The sequence below is a fragment of the Danio rerio genome, chromosome 16 (genome assembly GCF_049306965.1).
Source record: "Danio rerio strain Tuebingen ecotype United States chromosome 16, GRCz12tu, whole genome shotgun sequence".
Lineage (NCBI taxonomy): Eukaryota > Metazoa > Chordata > Actinopteri > Cypriniformes > Danionidae > Danio > Danio rerio.
In genome coordinates, this window is record NC_133191.1 from 47,749,936 (window position 1) to 47,770,809 (window position 20,874).

Below are 20,874 nucleotides of genomic sequence, written 5' to 3' on the forward strand. Positions count from 1 at the left end.
TATATTTACCTCTTTGAGTATGAACTCAAACTGAGCCGTGTCCAGCAGCAGCTGAAACAGAATTTTGGGGTTGTATTTGGAGTCGTTGATGACTTGGTCTTTGATCTGACGAAGCCTCTTGTTGTTTGGATCATAAGCTTCAAGAGCAACAACAACAACAAAACTTAGAAAAGCATTTTTCTAATTCCATAAAAATCAATAATTAATCAAAACTCAAACAGAATCTAAAGGTTTTCTTAAAGGCACAGTATGTAATTTTCAAATTGTGTGAATCATGGGGGTTGTAGTCTTCATTTCATCCTATGGGACTCCTGCAGATATCATGTTCATGGATGAGCTAAAGTTGTTAACTAAAAGCAGCATCAGGGCAGCATGTAGCAGAATAAGGAGCTTTAATTTTGTCATTCCTTCCGGTCTTTCCACTTGTGATCATATAGAAAAGAAGTAGTGCTGTTTTATCATTCTAAATACATTTTAAGATTCTGTTATAAGTCCGCACTATGCAGTTTAATAAGACACACAACTTATTAGGGTCTTTGGTGTTTCCTGTTTAAAAATCACACCAGAAATCAGGGGTCTATGACAGAGTTTCAGTGCCAATACGTACAGAAATATTTTAAATATCTATTTCTCGCTAACATTTGAGCACTGTTGTCCATATTTAAACACCTCTGATTGGCCATTGTGTTCACGTGCTCAACAGAAATGACTGTGATTGGCCGTGATGGTCATCAGTTCATCGTTCTTTACCACTGTTCACCTAGTATGACGTCACTAGCATAGAGCCGCAATATATGGTCCGTGTCACTAGTTAAGATTGCTTATTTCTCTTGAACAATATGTGGAAATGGTGACGAATGTAATGCAATTACACAATTCTGCAAAATATATAACAATGTTTTAGTGGTTTTAAAATATTACACATTGTGACAATAATATGACCCAAAATCATTATAGCCCTGTTTACTCCTAGCTCTAAGATGTTTTTTGGTCAATTAGATCACAAATAGACGAGGGAAATGTGAATTAACAAAATACTGAGTCATAATTTTTGTGTTTATATTTATCTGATGTAAAGCCCATAAGGGGCTGTTCACACAAAATGTGTTTTTCCTCTCCAACATGCTACTTTTCTATTGTTTTTCAACGAAAACATGCACTGGGCGGATATGTTTGACCTTTATGCTCACTTCTGTTTATAGTGGAAAGTTTGTATGACAACTGTTTTATTTGCTATCAAATCAAGGTGGAGGAGGTGCTCATTATGGCTGCGTCAAGAGTTATATGTGTTTTTATGTGCTTATCAAAACATATAGTTTTCCTATTTCTAATTAGTCTGTTATTGTCATTATTACATCACGTTTATATCGAGTCAAGTTGACCTTACAATGCAAAGTGCTTTTTAAAAACCCATTCCAGAGTACTGCATCAAGCGCTTTTAGAAGCAAAGACGCATTTGGTGTGAAAGAGCCCCAACACCTCACCGGACTCTGCAGTGTGCAGCATCAGCCAGCGGATGGCAACATTACAGTCTCGGAGGCAGTTGAGCAGTTTGGGAATATTGTCCAGGATGATTTCTTCCCTCAGGAATCCCTCCTTCAACAACTGCTGCACCTGCGGCCGCAGAGTCTCCACACTGGCAGCGTATCGTCCAGCCTGAGAACAGACAACAATCACTAATCACTGTGTGCGAATCCAGAGTAGCGTTGGGTGTGATGAGTTACAAATTAACTAGTCAGTATAATTACATAACTTATTCACTGAAAATGGCATTCCTGCTCATTTTAGGTCATTTATTTGTATTGCACTCGCCTAAACTTCAGAATAATTTATTTTTTTGTTATATAATTTAATATGGCAGAGGAATTCTATTTTTGACATCAATAAAAAGGACTGCATATTTGAACAATGAATTGTGTCAGAAATTACTTCATGACAATATATGGTATGTGTGAAAGATAATGGTGTATATATATACACACACACATGTATACATACACACACATGCATCAAATCTATATATCAACATATATATCATAAATATATGTATTTAGCAAATGTCAAATGTCCAAAAATAAAAAGAGAATGTAATCATTTGTGAAAAAGGCAGATTTTATTTAACCTCACATTAAAATTTCAGATTTTTCTTGCATTTTATCTGTCAATAGAATGAATAGTTTCGATCAAAATTACATAAATTTAGTACATTTTTTATTAATTTTATATTGACATTACTTCATTTGTTGCTTTTAACCGAAGAATCTCATGCTTGTTATTAAAATGTTCAAGTATTAGATCTTTAAAAGAAATAGAGTATATAGCTGGCTCTCCACAGTGCCAATATAATTATCCATAATATAACACTTACATAATTCTAAAGGTTATGCATCATTGAGAGAATATGTTTGGCAACCTTTTATTTTATACTTATTCCATTTACTTTCTTGGCAAGGTTAATTTAATATTTTTATGTATGTATGCATGTGTGTATGTATGTATGCATGTGTGTATGTATGTACAGTTGAAGTCAGAATTATTAGCTCCCCTGAATTATTAGATATTATTAGATATTTTTCAAGACACATCTATAAAGCTTAAAATGACATTTAAAGGCTTAACTAGGTTAATTAGGTTAACTAGTAAGGTTAGGGTAATTAGGACAAGTTATTGTATAACCATGGCTTGTTCTGTTGACTGTGGAAAAAAAAAATAGCTTAAAAGGGCTAATAGTTTTGTCCCAAAAATGTTTTTTAAAAATTTAAATCTGCTTTTATTTTAGCCGAAATAAAACAAGTAAGACTTTCTCCAAAAGAAAAACATATTATCAAACATACTGTGAAAAATTCCTTGCTCTGTCAAACATTATTTTGGAAATATTAAAAAAAAAAAAAAAAAAAAAAATTCAAAGGGGGGCTAATAATTCTGACTTCAACTGTATGTATGTATGTACGCATGTATGCATCTATACATGTGTGAAATGGATATATTTATGTATATATGCATTGTTTGTTTGTTTTGTTCCCCCCACAAGTCAATAAAAACTATTTTTAAAAAAGTATAAAAAGTAAATAAAATATTTAAGTATTTTTTTTAATAAAGCTACAAAGATCATGCAGTATATGACTCAAACTTAAAGAATAAAAAATAGTTGAAATTACAGCACTATTAACTCAAGAAATTAAATTCCTTAGGGGTAATGGCATTTTTTTTCAGACATAAGCAATAAAAAGTCATTTATTATTACCTACATCATGAAAAATTTATTTAAAAATAACTTGCCCAACACTAATCCAGAGTGACTCTGGATTACTCTGAACATGTGTGAACAGAAAGAGCACAGATGACTGTACCTGTTCTCTGATGTTAGCTGTGTCCAGCGTGTAGTTCAGGGCTATTTTAGCAGCTTTATATGGTTCCCACGCCTCCACCAAGTTCACTGTGATGCCCATGTATATGCTTATAACCTGAAGATGCAAGGTCGATGTTGTAGTTAAAATATCAAGTGGGTCACATTTTCTGAAAAGACATGATGATTAAAGTCTTCTCACCCAGTTGTCAGGGAAGTATTTGTCCACGATCTCTCTCATCTTGGCCTGTTGTGTGTGCAGGATGGAGGGAGTGAAATATAAGCAGACATAAAGCATAGCGGCCTGAGTCGCCAGAGCTGTGCTGCGGTGCTCCGGCAGAGGATACGCAGAGACCTACAACAGAGCATACATTTGCACAAAGCAGGAATAAACATGAGATATCCAGCTGAATGAGAGGTTTTCAAACTGTTCTTAAAATATAAATATGAGGAAGCATTTTCTGATATAAAGCTGGGTGTAGGAAAACACAAAAGTAATAAATATATTATTATTATTATTATTATTATTATTATTACCACAGTAAATATTATTACATTTATTTTTTATTTTATTTTTTGCATTTTAATCGTCAGCAGATTTAAAACAAATGTGGAAAAATGATTTCATTATACTTTATATGAAAATTTCTATAATTGTTTTGCATTTTATCTATCAATAGAATTAATAATGTTTACATAAAAGCATTTTAAAAATGTTGAAGTATTTTTTTCAATTAAGTTTGTATTTACATTATTGTTTTAACATTTTTTTACCAATTAGTTTTATTAATCATTTGTCTTCAATAAATTTTTTATTCATCAATATTGTAATTTTCTGTTTTAAAAGTAAAGTTTTATCAATTTACATGGCAAAGGATGGATTTTTTTTATTGTCATCAAACATATATTACTCCTATTTATATAATATTTTTAGTTTATTAATTTTTTTCTTTACAATTTTTCTCTAAAATTTCCTGCTGACCACCAAGCACCTCCTGCAAACCACAGGTCTAAATCACACAGCTGTCTTGCCTGGTTGTAGATGTCGTCAGAGCGCAAGCGGCCAATCACCATACTGATGAATGTGGAGCTGATGGGAACTCTCTGGAAGTAGCTCTCAGGGTAGTTTGTTGGCCGTTTAGCCCCCGGGTGGCTGGAGTATCCTGTGCTACGCAAAAGCTTGCAGATGTCATCTAGGTTAGAGTCAGCTGAGGAGCGAGCAGCGCTGAGGTGAACACAGACATGTTTGATTAATCAGCATCTAACATCTTGGTCCATTTCACCTTATCTAAGGACTGTTTATCAGCTACTGGTCCAACCACGCATAACAAAACATCTCCAAATACATGAAAACCTTACCTGTATCTATAATAGGACACCAGCATCCTTTCTCTTACTTCTCCTTCCATCTTCTGATCGATAACCAGTAACATGACTCCATACAGATACAGAGCCTCACACTGACAGAAAACACACAGTTACAAACGTACTTAATGTATTAACCTACAGTATACAGTATTTAATAACTGTTTTGTGTTGCACAATAGTCAAAAATAAACAACTTTTATGCAAAAAAAAAATATTATTAAGTAAAGTAAAGAAAGATGTTCCATGAATATGTTTTGTATATTTCCTACTGCATATATATTAAAAGTAATATGCATTTATAAGCACTTTATATAGACAATTATCTCAGTATTTGGTTTATTATTATTTTTGGATATCATATTTTCAAATAGTCAAATATTATCCTATCCTAACAAAAGTACACATCAGTGATAGGGATGCACCAATATAGAATATTTGACAGATACTGATAACTATTTATATTGTGAGGCTGATAGCCGATATATATATATATATATATATATATATATATATATATATATATATATATATATACACATACATATTTATTTATTTATTTATTTATTTATTTATTTATTTATTTATTTAGCCAATAACTATAAATATTTACATATTTCTCTGCATGATTGCTAAAACAAATGGCAAACACAGAGCAAACAACTGATTTTATTTTAATACCTTATTTTTAGAAAAGTTTGAACTCAAAGGAAATATGTGGTTTGCAAGATGCATCAAGAATATTAAGATTTTAAGATTAAGATTAAGAACTGATTTCATCCCCACTCAAATAGATGACAGATTTTGAATATGGACCAAGTTAATAATTTTTCAATTACTACACTTTTTTAGACAAGGGTGCAATTCAAACTTTTGAATTTCTAAAGGAAAAATATGGATTTAATCAAAGTGACTTTTATAGATACCTTCAAGTAAGACATTATATTGAATGTAATATTAAACCAGAAATATTAAAAGTTGCAGAGACAGGAATAATAAAAGTGTTTTCATCAGTGGGCAAGGCCCAAATCATGTAATAAGATCCTTTCGAGATTATATAAGGGATTTTGCGGATCTGTACTGGACACTACACTATATATTAGAGATAAATGGAAAATGGAAGGAATTCTGAATATCTTAGATGAAGATTGGGGGAAATATTGATCAACCCAATGGAAATGTACCAGCTCAGATATGTGGAGAGAATTCTGCTGAAAGAATGTTCTAATCACAGCATCACAGAAAATACATAGAGGAAAGGGTACTAGCTGCTGGAGAATGTGTGGGGGGGAAAGTAGCCAAACACTATCATGTTTTTTGAGATTGTCAGAAATTAACCCCATACTGGAAAGAGATTAAGTACATTCATACGCCGTTTTGAACTAGAGATAGACTTTACTTGTGAATCTTTATATTTAGGTAATATACATTTAGATGGATTAATAAAGACAATAAACTGTTATTTATTCTTCTGGCAGTTAGTAAAAAATTTTTTTAAAAAACAATGGTTAAAATTAGAGTCCCCTTAAGTTGAAGAATGGATTTATACAGTGTACAATATATTTGTCATGAAAAAAACTATCGTTTTCATTAAAAACACAGACGGAATACTTTAATAATTTTGAGTAAATGGACTGAGTATATTTCACCAATATGCCCCAATTTTTCTTGAATTGTAACTTTTAAATGTAATACTATGTATAAATAAGTATCTTTTCTTCTTTAAAGGAAAACTTTTAAAGGATTTGTAGCTCCCCATGTTTTACTGTTTATAATTGTTGTTGTTGTGTTTAAAGGGAATAAAATACAAAACATATACAAGATCTGTAGGTCTCTTTCTGTATGAGAGAGTATGTAAGTTATACATGTATTTTCTTTTGAAGACTCAAAATAAAAAAAAATAAAAAAAAGTTTGAACTGATCTCTAAACTTCATTATTATTATTATTATTATTATTATTATTATTATTATTATTATATTGTTTATAGCCAACTTTCTTTTATGTAAATAAAATACACTGCCTGACAAAAAAATATATATAAATAAAGCAACCTAAATATAAAAAAGGGGCAAGCAGCAAGCACGTGACGTGGTTCAGGAGTGAAAATAATACATCATTTATTGGCTTAAAGACATCGGCCTAATTTTGTTATCTAAACGACGACAATAAAAATAGCATTCAACAGCCGATATCAATATGGTCATCAAAATATTGAGTATACCTAATCAGTGGAGAGTGTATATATTTTTAATAAACTGACTTTAATAAACTTATGACTGGTTTTGTGGTCCAGAGTCACATGTAATGAATCAGAAATCAAACGTTACCAGGAGCTGTTTCCCATCTTCATTCAGTAAAACCGTTTCCAGTGTTTGCTGAATATAAACCCCTTCATTGAGATCATCCAAGTACCTTCAGGGGATAAAAACAAAATAGTAAGGTTTATGGATTGATTAGAAAACTAAATTTTGTGAAATATTTAAACAAACAAAAAGTTGCTTGTATTTGCATGAAAATTAGATTTGAAATGAACACACACCTTATCAAGTCTACAACATATTTATGGACGCTCTCAAAGGCCAGGTAAAAGCGTGTCAATATTTCTATGTTGTTCTCCCGAAACTCCTCGTCCAAATCCTGCAGCTCCGGCTTTGCTTCTAGTTTACCTTCATAATACTCTGGACCCTAGAAAATACACTTGCTCAGTGCAATCTCATCACCCTAAAAACAGTAAATCCACTTAAAGGGACAGTTCACCCAAAAATGACAATTCTGTCATTATTTAATTGTCTCATACTACCTCCCTGTATATCATTAAGACACTTTTTAATATTTATTGGATTATATTATATGTGAATTGTATTTTTGCAATTTCTTTCTGAAAATTCTAGCTTTTGTATTAATATTATATGTTAGGCACCTAGGGTCTGAGAGTAACGTAATTGCAATTCTCTGTATGTCCTGTGCATGTGGTTAAACTGACAATAAAGACTTTGACTTGACTTTCAATCCAAATTTTGGGGAAAAGTTACTTTCTTCTTAATATTAGTTATGCAGAAAATATTCCTTGCAAATTCTAGATAGGGAAATCATATTAGCAGCCATAGATTATCAAAGTACAACATTGTTAACAGTCAATTAAATAATGCTGATGTTGTTTTGAAGCATACTAGCATCCTATTTCTGACTGAATATTCAAAGAAGTGTGGTAAACAATATAAGGACCATGTCACAAGATGTCAATGAATGAATGTGTGATTATAAAACCAACTTTACCTCAATGTTCCAAACCTGTTTGAGTTTCTTTTGTCTTTTAAACATGAAGGAAGATATTGTGAAGAGAAATGCAAACCTGTAACCATTGACTTTCATAGTATTACTTTTTCCTACTATAGATATCAATGGTTACAGGTTTTCAGAGTTTTTTTTCAAAATGAATTCCTTCGTGTTTAAACGAAAAAGGTTTAAAGTCACTTGAAGGCGAGTAAATAATCATTTTTGAGTGAACTATGAACTTAATTCTAGACAGAAATGAGATGACAATTGGACTAAAAACGGAAGGAAACTTTGGGCAGAAGTTGGTTTTGTACTCGCACATTCAGACATTTTCCTTAATATTATTTTTTCAGAAAAGTTTTCTTTGCAAATTCTAAATAGGGAAATCATCATTAGCAGCCAAAGACCATCAAAGTACGCACATCATGATGTTGCCAAGTATGATGCGATCCTGGATTAACATCCAAGTTGATCCTGGAACATAATTTTTGTTAGAAAATATAAATAAACCTATTCCCTACCCCTAGACCAAACCATACCTGTAAATTACTCCCAAAATCAGAGGGGAATAATAGTTGGATAATAATCTTGTAGAAGTGCATAAACCTAACTTTAAGCCTAAACTTCACATAAACAGTAAACACATCCCTTAATTCTGATTGGAAAGTTGTTCCAGAATCAACATAGATGTTAATCTAGGAACATCTCCTAATTGGTGAAATCAGGTTAATGATCAAAGTACAACATTGTTCACAGTCAATTAAATAATGCTTATGTTGCTTTGAAATCATACTAGCTTGCTATTTCCGGCCAAATATTCAAAGCAACATGGTAAACCATTTAACTTGTCACCAAATTATTGTGTGAATATAAACCAACTTTATCTCAATGTACTTGTTTGAGTGTCTTTCGTCTTTTAAACATGAAGGAAGATATTGTGAAGAGAACTGCAAACCTGTAACCATAGAACTTTCATAGTATTCGTTGTTCCTACGATAGATATCAATGGTTACAGGTTTTCAGATTTTTTTTTCAAAATGTATTCATTCGTGTTTAAATGAAAAAGGTTTTAAATCACTCAAAGCCGAGTAAATTATCATTTTTGAGTAAACTATGAACTTAATTCAAGACAGAAATGAGATGACAATTGGAGAACCTTGAAGTAGCTGAAATCACAGATGATGTCTCCATATTTCTGCTGGTCAGTTTTGTCTCGGAGTCTGAAAACTGCAGGAATGAAGTCTGAGAGTCTCAGTAACTCCGCTATGATGGCGTTTCCTCTGGACACGATCCTCAGGATGGCCTGACCACACAGGTTATTCTCTGCCAGAAAATCCACCATGATGAATGAGGAAGAAAACAGCAGATCTGCTCTCTGATCTCACGGATTCATTCAGTCTCCTCAGGGATGCCCAGGTCTGATACTAGTAGATAATTAAAGGAAATACCATTATTTATTCATACCGCTTATATAAGTACCATAATTACAGTCAATATTCCATAGCTCAGATTGATTTCTCATCATATATTTGACTAACAACCTATTGTATATTGGTCAGTCAGCGCGCAGACGGATTGAATATACAAAATATGGTTCTTTATTAATGAAGTGATGCATTGTAGGCATGTAAAATGAGATTATATGATTAAATTGTGTTTGTTGATTTTAGATTCTGGTCACTTACCCTTCTGCAGCACAGACCAGACACTTCCTGTTTACAAATCACATGGGTGTCACGAGGAGGGCTCATTGGCCGCTCCGCCTAGCTTTTTGACTAAATGGCTGCTCACTGGTGAACTACTTCAAAATAAAAGACTCACACTTTACTCTTTTTTTATTTTATTTTTTTTTTTGAGAAAGGAAAAAACCATTGGAAAAAACTCATACGAGTGAGACTGTAGTTCGTTAATTTAATTTCTTTTCCCTTAGTGCCATTTATATTAAACATTAATAGTTGATAAATAAAATACCACATTTGTGCATAACAATAATACCAAATGTATGTTACTGTACATGTCACAGAATATTTTACCAGAACCATATTGTTTAACTTTACCCTCAAAATTCCTTTGCACATAACGTTTCATGATCAGCTAAAAATGTATCATGCTGTTCTCCAAGTATGATATATTTATAATCTAATATATAATCTATATAATAGCAGCCATTAATTATATTTAAAGTTTAAAAGAACCATGTTGTCGTCAATTTATAAGATTTTTTTGCTCTTTTTAAAAAAATTAAATGGCTATATAGACTATAGAGTATAAAATGACTATACGGGACAATATAGACTAGTATAAAATTACTTTCCAGTACATAAACAAAATGACTATGGACTATATAGAGTATAAAATGACTATTCATAAACATAAATAAAATGACTATATGGACTACATAAAGTAAAAATGACTATCCAGTACTATATAGATATGAACAAAATGACTATGAAGTTTAAAATGACTATCCAGTAAATATAAAACATGACTATATGGATTATATTAAGTATAAAATGACTATCCAGTACTATATAGACATAAACAAAATCACTATATAGAGTATAAAATGACTATTCAATATTATATAGACATAAATACAATCACTATATAGACTATATTCATTCATTCATTTTATTTTCGGCTTAGTCCCTTCATTAATCTGGGGTCGCCACAGTGGAATGAACCGCCAACTTATCCAGCATATGTTTTACGCAGCTGATGCCTTTCCAGCTGCTACCCATCTCTGGGAAACATCCATACACACTCATTCCCTACAGACAACTTCTTTAAGCCTACCCAATTAACCTGTACCGCATGTCTTTGGACTGTGGGGGAATTAAACCGGAGCACACAGAAGAAACCCACACAAATGCAGGGAGAACATTCAAACTCCACACAGAAATGCAAACTGGCCCAGCCGAGGCTTAAACCAGCGACCTTTTAGCTATGAGGCGAACGTGCTACGCACTGTGCCGGCTATATATACTATATAAAGTTAAAAATGACTATCCAGTATTATATAGACATAAACAACATGACTATAGAGTAAAAACTACTTATCCAGTAGACATAAAACAAGACTGTATAGATTATATAGAATATGAAATTACTATTCAGTTCTATATGGACATGATTATCTAGTACTACATAGACATAAACAAAATTAGTGTATAAAATAAAATGACTATCCAGTACTATGTAGACTATATAGAGTATAAAATGATTATCCAGTTATTTATAGACAAACAAAATTACTATATAGACCATAAAGAGTATCAAATGACTATACATAAACATTAATAAAATGACTATATAAAATAAAAAAATGACTATCCAGTACTATATAGACATAAACAAAATGAATGTAGAGTTTAAAATGACTATCAAGTAAACATAAAACATGACTTTATGGATTATATAAAGTATAAAATGACTATCCAGTACTATATAGACATAAACAAAATCACTATATAGAGTATAAAATGACTATCCAGTACTATATAGACATAAACAAAATCACTATATAGACTATATTGAGTATAAAATAACTATGCTGTACTATATAGACATTAACACAATTGACTATATGGAGTTTAAAATGACTATCCAATACTATATAGAGTATAAAATGATAATCTAGTACTATATAGACATAAAATTACTAGAGTATAAAATGATTATCCAGTACCATATAGACAAACAAAATTACTATATATACTATATAGAGTATAAAATGAATATCAAGTATATATATATATATATATATATATATATATATATATATATATATATATATATATATATATATATATATATATATATAGACATAAAATGACTATATGAAGTATTAAATGACTATTCAGGACTATATAGACTTTATACAGTATAAAATATAACTTTTTTAAACATTTAGTCATTACTTTAGTCACTATATTCAATTCCTTTATACATTATAAAGAAAAACTGCAGCTATCAGTTGTCATTCATTATATAAAACATGAATATTTTAATTAGTAAAATACTAAATTTGTGCATTAGAACAATAGTAGATTTAGTAGATTACTAAATATCTTGTCACAGACTGTTTTCTTGTTTTTATTAACCCATATTGTTTATCTGTACCCCCATAACATTTCATATAAGCTAAATGTTTCGTGCTGTTCTCCAAGTATGATATATTTATAATATATTATATAGTAGCAGTCATTAATGGGATTTAAAGTTTAAAAGAAAAAATGTTGCCGTCATAAAACACAACCTTGAGAGAGAAAAAAAGCAGCCAGCTTTTTTTTTCATCCAAATTTATTGTTGTCCTCAAACAAGTAGAAAATATATATTTAGTCTAAATCAAGCAGAAGCCTATTAAAAGAGTTCAATTAAATTAACAGCATTGCACAAGGCCTATGGCTCTGGGAAATAAAGCTTTCTGCCGCCACAGCAGCTTCGACAGATTTTGAGGATTGTAGTTTTAAATTACAATCCATGATGGTTCCAGATCCACATTATTATTTGTGCATGTAAAAATCAGAGCCTAGAAACAGACGATCTAATATGATAACCATTTTAGAAACACACTCTATTTTGTAATGCTGTTATTGACAGCTGAAGGAAGCACGATAAACAACTGTGGTCTGATTCTGAACTAAAATGCAGTCAAAGCAAAATCCCAGATAAGGTTTTCATACTCTAAAAGCACAAAAGGATCAGCGGTTAACAGTGGAGAGGACATATTTTGCTAAGGTTAAATGTGCTATCATGTCCAAAACAGTACTTACCATGTTCACAGAGGCACTCTGACCTCTTACCTATAATACACTACAGTTTACACAGGAAATTGATGGTTGCAAGCAAGTCAAATGTTCACCAGAAGAAGAAGAAAAAACAAAACAAAAACAAATGCAACTTAAAAAAAAAGCTAAACTGAAACTTCTGTCTCATATCACACAAGAATTTTTTAAATGATCACCATACAAGCACTCAAGTAGAGCTGAAATCCATCATCACTATAAATACAAACTTAAAAACTGCCTTAAACTACAGGTAAAGCGGTATATGTACAAACTTAACACTTTTCACCCCCATCATTCTACCAAATGTCAGATACATGCAGCTATGATGAAGATAGCGAATGTCTTGCGCAGGGATTTGATTTAAAAAGTACCAGTAATAGTGCAGTTTTCATGCACAATTCTACAAAAAAAAATAATAATTTACACACGTGTGGGAACCGTTCATCAACAATTCATTTAGAAAAACTAGAATTAATGAAAAACAAAACCCTTAAACTCTTGAACTCCTTAAAAAATGATTAGCAATGAAAAAACACTGCATTAGAGCATTACATTTTGTAACATGATCACTACAATTGTGTCAAGCAAATCAAAGTCCTCTCAAATCTGAGGGAGATCTTGCTTTAAAAAGATGAAAAACAACAGCCAGAAAACAGGAATACCACATGTTCCCATTGATATCTAATAAAAATACTTGAAAACCGTCCAGTTAAAGAGCTGTTTAATAGTTTTCCCCTGTTTATTATGACCACTGACCATTTCCACAAAATAATTTTCCCATAAGACAGGGGTATCCAAAATCGTGGAGGGCCAGTGTCCTGCAAAGTTAAGTTTCAACCCCAATCAGACACACCTGGGTAAGTTAATCAAGCTCTTAAGCTGCGGTCACACTGGGCTTTTCCTCCCATAGACTTCTATTCATACGCACGCGAATGCGTCAGACCGGAAACGCAGGGTCATGCGTTAAGTTTCGCAGGTTGCTGCGGTGCAAAGTTAAAGCTTGGTGAACTCTGACCTGCGAAATCGCATCAATTGACTGCGTGAGACCAACTGAGGATCCAAACATGACCTCTCTGGACAGAAATTTAAAACATGAAGCAATTGCTCGCTTTTTTAATGCCTAATAATCTTGTTTATTCCCGTCCCTTTTCGCAGCGCCGCATGACAGAGTTTCGCATGCTTAAACTCTAATGTGACCGCAGCTTTACTAGGCTTTCTAGAAACATTCTTTCAGGTGTGTTAAGTCAAGTTAGACCTAAAATCTGCAGGACACTGGCCCTCCATGACAGAGTCTGGACACCCCTGCTGTAACATAAGCAAGTAGCTTTAATAGTTTGAAGGTGATCCCTATTAAGAGACTCAGATGGTCTACATAAGGGGTTTTCAATCTCAGTCCTGGAGGTCCGGTGTCCTGGAGAGTTTAGCTCCAACCCTAATCAAACACACCTGAACCAACTAATCAAGCTCTTACTAGCTAAACTAGTCCTGGCAGGTGTGATGAAGAAAGTTGGAGCTAAACTCAACAGGACATCGGCCCTCCAGGATCAAGTTTGGACACCTCTATACTAGGCTTTCTAGAAACATCCTTGCAGGTATGTTGAGGCAAGCTAGAGCTAAAATCTGCAGGACACCGGACTTCTAGGACCAAGTTTGAGAACCTCTGGTCTACATGAACACCTGCAAAGTCCCTTTGGGATTTACTGTGCTATATATTAGATATAAAGGCCTGTATGTTGCTGATAAAACACTTTTGCCAATGAATTTGGAAATTTGTTTGGTCTTGCCCTACACAAATAAGGTGGCTGGTTGCGTTTTAACAAACCCCGTACAACAGGGTGGTTGACAAAGTGCCTCATGCATCCAATTGACACAATGCATTCATTCATATTCCCTCATTGTGTTCATTGTAAAGAGAATAATAACATTCAACACTACACCTTTGGCACTAAGCATTCTCTATGACTCCAAATGAGAAAGGACCATTTAAAAAGACCCGACAAAGAGGCCTAGAATGTCTTTGCATGTATTGGGGATAAGGTGCATCATCAATTCTGGTAGGCATAAATTCATGTTTCGCATATGACATTGTCAAGATTATTTAAGGCATAGGTCTCAAACTCGATTCCTGGAGAGCCACAGTTTGCACAGTTTTGCTCAAATCCTAATCAAACACAGCTGATGCAACTAATCAAGGTGTTTAAGACTCTTTTGAACACCTCTATTAGTTGGATCATCTGTGTTTGATTAGAGCTGGAGCAAAAGTGTGCAGAGCTGCAGCCCTCCAGGAATCGAGTTTGAGACCTATGATTTAAGGGCTTTGCAATTCAGAGCCGTCGAGTATAAACCTATGCTCATGTGCATGATATCTAGGTTTTAAAACATTCAAAATCCATTCTCCTCAATGTTTATGTTAGAAAGAATGTGTCAAAGTTTAAGAGAAACTATATTAGAAACTACAATATATGAGTTGGTGCAGTGGTAGTGGGCATGTGGTCGACACCCAGTTCAGTCTCGGGCCATCATTCAGAGAGATTCACACAGATCACTGAGCTTCAGACATGGACAATGTTTTTCGAACACTCTGTGGAGGCTCCCATGTATCGCTGTCATCAGTGTCTTCTTCATCTTCATCCCCGTCTTCATCTCCCAGGACAGAAGGTCCTTGCTCCTCAGTTGGGGTCTCATTTTCACCCTGTGATTCGTCCTCTTCCTCATCTTGCTCTTCATTCACAATTTTATCTTCAAATGGGTTTGTTCCCATTTCCTCCTTTCGATGGATCTCTGCAAACCACTCCCTCACCTGCTCGTAGCTCATGTTAGACTTGGCAACAAGCTCATCCAAGTCCTGTTCGTTCAGAAACTTGTGCTTCAAGTAGTACTCCTTTAAAATATCTCGACCAGATTTGAACCTGATCGGTAAATTCTTCTCCAATTCAATAGGTTTCTTCACTTTTCTACTACGGGTTCTCCCCCAACCACGATTTCGAATCCTCCGCTTTCGGTTTTTGCTCCCATTCGTTCCACCCACATTTCCACTTTGATAGTAAAAATACCATTTCAAGTTGCCATTTTTCCAGGAGTAGCGCGTGTCTCCAAACCAGTTGACGATGTAAGAGCGAGGGAGTCCACTTTCCTCAGCAAGCTGGTCGTATTCCTCTGACGATGGCCACTGAGTGCGAACAAATGCAGCCTTCAAGACATGCAGCTGCTCTGGAGTTTTCTTCGTCACCTTCTCCTTGCTCAGCCTTTTCCCTCCGGGTAGAGTCTGGCACCCCTTCTTTTGAGATGTTTCACTATCTGCTTTTGACTCAGAGGACTCTGGCACAGGGGCTTTTCTCTTTTCTGTAAACCAGGCGTCGATCTCTCGTCTGGTAAGCTTGGTTTCAGCCCTTAGCCGGCTGAGCTCTTCATCAGTCGGTGTGTCACACTTCTGAAAGCTTTCCTCCAGGACTACCAACTGCTCTGGTGTCTTTTCTTTGAACTTTTGGAGGGTAAAGTCTGGGAAAGGGTTCCAGGTCTTGGTTCGCGTTTCTTTTTCTTTAACCGGTGATGGCATGGGAGACTGTGGGGTTTCATCGCTGGAGTCAATAATAATGGTGGTGCTACTGCTACCCCTGGGATTGTCGTTCGCGAGGAAGGCATGGCTGTTCTTAGAGTTGCGCTGGTTGTATCGGGTGTCACTGAACCACTTTTTGATCTCACCTTTGGTAAGGTTGGTCAGCTTCATTAGTCTAGCTATTTCAGCGTCAGAGGCAAACTGATTCTTCAGATAGCTTGCTTTCAATTCAGCCAGCTGCTCCTTGGATTTCTTAGGTCGCAGGCCAAAGTGATCGGCACTGAGTGCAGAGTTCTCCTGGGGGGTCAGTGATGGGGGCTGAACCGTAGTTGCTCTTTTGGTTTCACTGAGCGCAGGGCTTGTTTGATTGGTTGCAATTTTGGGCGTCTGGCTTTGACTGGGCATTCCTGCTACAGTCAGCGTTATCGGAGTGCTCACTGGGAGGCTGTTGGCTGTGCCAACTTGTGTCAAAACCAGACCTGGTTGCCCCACAATCTGGCAGGTCTGAAGAATCGACTGCAGGCCATTTGTGGCAGAAAGATGGTGGGCTGGAATGACTGTGATGGTCTGGGGAACGGTGTGCACCGTGCCATTAAATTGCTTTCTCCTGGCCTCCTCAACCTCTTCCGGAGTCCAGCTAACACCATGCTTCAAACGCTGAGCTGAAAACCAGATCTTTATCTGCTCCTCGCTAAACTTGGTCTGGGCTGCAAGTCCCATGATCTCAGACACCGATGGGTAGGGAAACTTTTTGTAGGTGTTGATCAGGACTGCATTGGAGTCCATGGCAGCATTATACGTGGGAATACTGCTAACTGGAATTAGCAACTGAGCTTGAGCGCTCTGTTGTGCCTGCAATGCAGAAAGCACCTGGGCCAAGCCAGCTGGAAGAACCGTTGCAGGGTTCATAACCAACTTCTTCTGATCTATCATAGGGTTTGAAATATTAACAAGAACACTGGGTTTTACAGACTCTGTGAGAATTGGGCTAATAAGTTCTGCACCTATAGCAGTGCCCATTACTGACGCTTCCAGTGGCTCCAATTCTATCTCACTTTCTGCCACTGTTTCGCTTTCACTGTTGCCTTTCAGTGACATTGCTATTCTCTTGGGTTCAGATTTGCTTTTCATTTTCATTATGGGAGTCTTGCTGAGAGGGATTCCAGTAACTGAGGGGTCATCACTATCCTCCATGTCTGGCTGCACAAAACCACCCTCAGTGGTCAGATCAGAGACAGCCTGCTCCTGTGATGTTTGACCTGAGCGTTTTCCTGAAGAACGACAGTCCTCATTCGAGAAATGGCTTCCCTCATATTCTGAAAAGACAGTAAGAGGAAAATTTAGTCAGTATTTGAAAAAAAAAAGAACTGTGTTAAATAAACATGTATAGCAGATAAGGAGAGAAGCAGTTGTTTAAATTAGCTTTTTGTCCTGACCAAGAGTCATCAAGATGAATCTTTTGCTGCAAATGCTAAATATTTTTAGAAAAACACTATTTAAACATAATAGTTTTTCCACCGCTACTTTTTTTTCATATTTACCAGCAAACGCATATTAAAAAACAATTTGAAGGGTTTTTGTTATTTTCACTTGTTTGTACCCTGGAATTATTATTAATTGTTAATTAAGTATTAATCATAATGTATTTTATACTTCTAATTCCACTACTTTTTGGACGGGAGTATATTTTATTAAAGTCTCCATGCTTTTAATACAGAGCTTGATTTGTGTGCTGGATTTGTCCATTTCTGCAAAGCTCTCGATCAACATCACATTAAACATCAAAACAGGATCTGAATTTCCAGCATTCATTATGAACAGAGCAATTACTTGCCACTAACAACCTGTCGCTCTGGGTGAGGACAGAGAGCTATTCTGACCAGGACAAAAAATAAATAAATAAATGGCCTTGAGAAGTGAACTTCACCTGTCTCTGTTTCCATGGGAACCACTGCTCCCTCTGTAGGACCGTCTGGCATACTCTCGGCTCCTTCATTCCCTTCCAGGGCCTCCATATCTGGATCTTGCTCTACGACATCTGATGGAAGCACCATGCAGGGTGTCGTGGACTTTCTTCTGCTTGACATTGTGCTTGTGAGTGTGAACAATAAAATATAAGCTGGCCAGAACCTCCGTGAGGTTGAATTTACATGCTAAACATTTGTCCCATTACACGATCTGAGCTCGGCATCCTGAAAGAAAAGCACAAACAACACAGCTGATATATAAATATCAACGTTTACAGACCTATTTAATCACAGACTAGATCAAAATACTGGACAAGGGTTGTAAAACTATTAATAATAAAAGTACTACTGTTTTTATTAAAAATGGTAAAACTGTTCACAGTGGTGTTAAGTAATTAATTACAATCCTCAAATTACTGTAATTGAGTAGTTTTGCTCAACATTTTTAATTTACTAAGTAGTTTTTAAAATGTCTACTTTTAATTTCCCTTGAATTTTTTTTTTTTTTTTTTTTTTTTGCTGTATTGGTACTTTTACTCCACTACTTTCCTTCTACCTGCAGTTACTACTTCATTTCTTTCTTGTCTATGGGGATTTGAAAAATCTCAGTCCTATGGGTCCCGTCCAATCAAATCACACATAGAAGGTAAATCGCATCATAATGAACTACCTCAAGACATGGGCGATTTATAATTGCAGCAAACTGTTTGGAAGCATTAAAAGTGTCCAAAATATTTACACACTTTGACCCAGAGACGCATGTTTAGATGCATGTCACTGATGAGAAGATGACAGATGTTTACTGTATGATGACCGAAATGGCGTCATAACTTTAGATTGACGTTGCATACCAATGTCATAGGGATGCTGCATTTTGTTTGAAAATGAAAATTGGGTTGACATCAGAACTCAACATCAGGCCGGCCTCAATGTCCAACATCTAACCTAAAATCAACAAAATATCAACATCTAATGATGTTACAGCTTGATGTTGTATGGATATTACCACAATAATGTCTATCAGAGGTAGGATTTTGGTTGCCATACCAGATGAAAAAAGTGACATCAGCATTTGACATCAATATGATGTTGGTTAAAGATGTTGGCTCGACATTGATTTTGGTCAATTTCCAACACAACCTAAACTTAACCAAATATCAACGTCATTTGATGTCATTATTGGACATTAAAATAACGTTGCCCTTAGACGATGGCTAGACATTGAATTTTGATCACCTGACATCACAACCTAAATCTAACCTAATATTAACATATGATGTTGTGTGCCTGCTGGGCGATAACTAAATGCACTACAGAATGTTATGTTTACACACATGTAAATGCATCAGCTTTTTACAGCAAAATACTCACTACTCACTATTCTTGAGGACTGTTAAAATGGTTACTTTTTACTCATACTTTGAGTAATATTTACCACAGATTTTAATCTACACGCACTACATTTTCAGGCAAGTAATGGTACTTTTATTTGAGTATGAATTTTCAGTACTCTTTCCACCATTGACGGTTCATTTCTTACAAGGAATCTTGTTTAATGTTAATTCCTATAACACATTTAAGTTAAAAGCTACATGTTAACATTAACTAAATCATTAAAAACATAATGCTAAAGAGTGATTTATTAATGCATTAAGTATTGTTAATATAATGTATTCTGCCTGTAATGTGTCTTTCCTGAACAGTATTTCAGTTGCAGCCAGAAAAATAATAATAAAGTTTAGACAAGTTTGTTCCTTCACAAAATACGACGACTATACAATACAGGTACAGTTGATAATATCATGACAAGAAATTATTACTATATTCAGTACGTTTTTGTATGGCACATGTCAAAATCTAACGGTATTGCTATGGTATGCTGACCAAATCACCTGTGTACCATATTAATGCCATGCTACATGAATTACAGTACTATGATATACATAAAAGTATAACAGAAACATTTAGAGATATCATCCCTATAACAACACATAACATGGTACCCCATGCTTCTAAAATTTTACTATAGTATAATCATATCACCAAGTACAAAAGCAAGGTAATGCATGGTACTTTCTGGTACTTTTTATGAGTGCGTAAGCTTAAAGGGTGTGAAGAAACTCACCGGCCGTGGGTTCAGAGTCAGGTCGCGCCTCTCAGTGCGAAAACCCCCCGATTCAGCAGCAGGAAGAGCGGAGGCGAGACGGACCGAGACCCGCCGCACGTACAGGGGGGAAAACCCTGGATGGACCGGACAGATGCCACGCCGATCGGATGCTCCTCTCCTTGATGTCTCAGCTTGTCTATTAATTGACCGGGCACAGTACACCAGTGTTTTATAGGTCTCTCAATAAACACAATAGTCATCTGCGTTCGTTTTAATGGCAGTTTTTAATGATCATCAGGCGTCACCGCTGTCAGTGTTATACGTAGTGACATCATCGCCAGGCGACTACCCGTTGTCAAATAAAACTGGCGATAAAACAATACTTTTGGACTATATGTGGGTCAAAATACTCACATAAGACTTTGTATGACTGCGATGAATATACTTATTAACTTTAAACGCGACT

At 35.0% G+C, this 20,874-nt stretch overlaps 2 protein-coding genes across 2 annotated transcripts in view; both read right to left on the reverse strand.

The window, feature by feature from the left end:
• washc5 (WASH complex subunit 5) overlaps nt 1-9,688 on the reverse strand; it is a 31,098-nt gene extending 21,410 nt beyond the window's left edge. Inside the window, 10 exon segments of the mRNA NM_200183.1 lie at nt 10-137; nt 1,485-1,656; nt 3,351-3,464; nt 3,549-3,701; nt 4,379-4,571; nt 4,706-4,806; nt 7,040-7,124; nt 7,252-7,397; nt 9,145-9,412; nt 9,674-9,688. Of these exon segments, the coding sequence (NP_956477.1) occupies nt 10-137; nt 1,485-1,656; nt 3,351-3,464; nt 3,549-3,701; nt 4,379-4,571; nt 4,706-4,806; nt 7,040-7,124; nt 7,252-7,397; nt 9,145-9,330 (1,278 nt within the window). The 5' untranslated portion in view covers nt 9,331-9,412; nt 9,674-9,688.
• Nucleotides 9,689-15,087: 5,399 nt separating this feature from the next.
• On the reverse strand, nt 15,088-20,704 carry zhx1 (zinc fingers and homeoboxes 1). The gene is made up of 3 exons (XM_073926617.1): nt 20,427-20,704; nt 18,262-18,526; nt 15,088-17,650 (listed from the first exon to the last, which is right to left on the reverse strand). The coding sequence occupies exons 2-3, from the start codon at nt 18,419-18,421 to the stop codon at nt 15,321-15,323; spliced, it is 2,490 nt and encodes an 829-aa protein (XP_073782718.1). The 5' UTR covers nt 18,422-18,526; nt 20,427-20,704; the 3' UTR covers nt 15,088-15,320.
• Nucleotides 20,705-20,874: the final 170 nt, after the last annotated feature.

Coding starts and splice junctions, on each gene's coding strand:
- zhx1 (XM_073926617.1), bottom strand. CDS start 18,421: ATGTCAAGCAGAAGAAAGTCCACGACACCCTGCATGGTGCTTCCATCA. Junction 17,651..18,261: donor TCCCATGGAAACAGAGACAG/GTGAAGTTCACT, acceptor CTGTCTTTTCAG/AATATGAGGGAAGCCATTTC.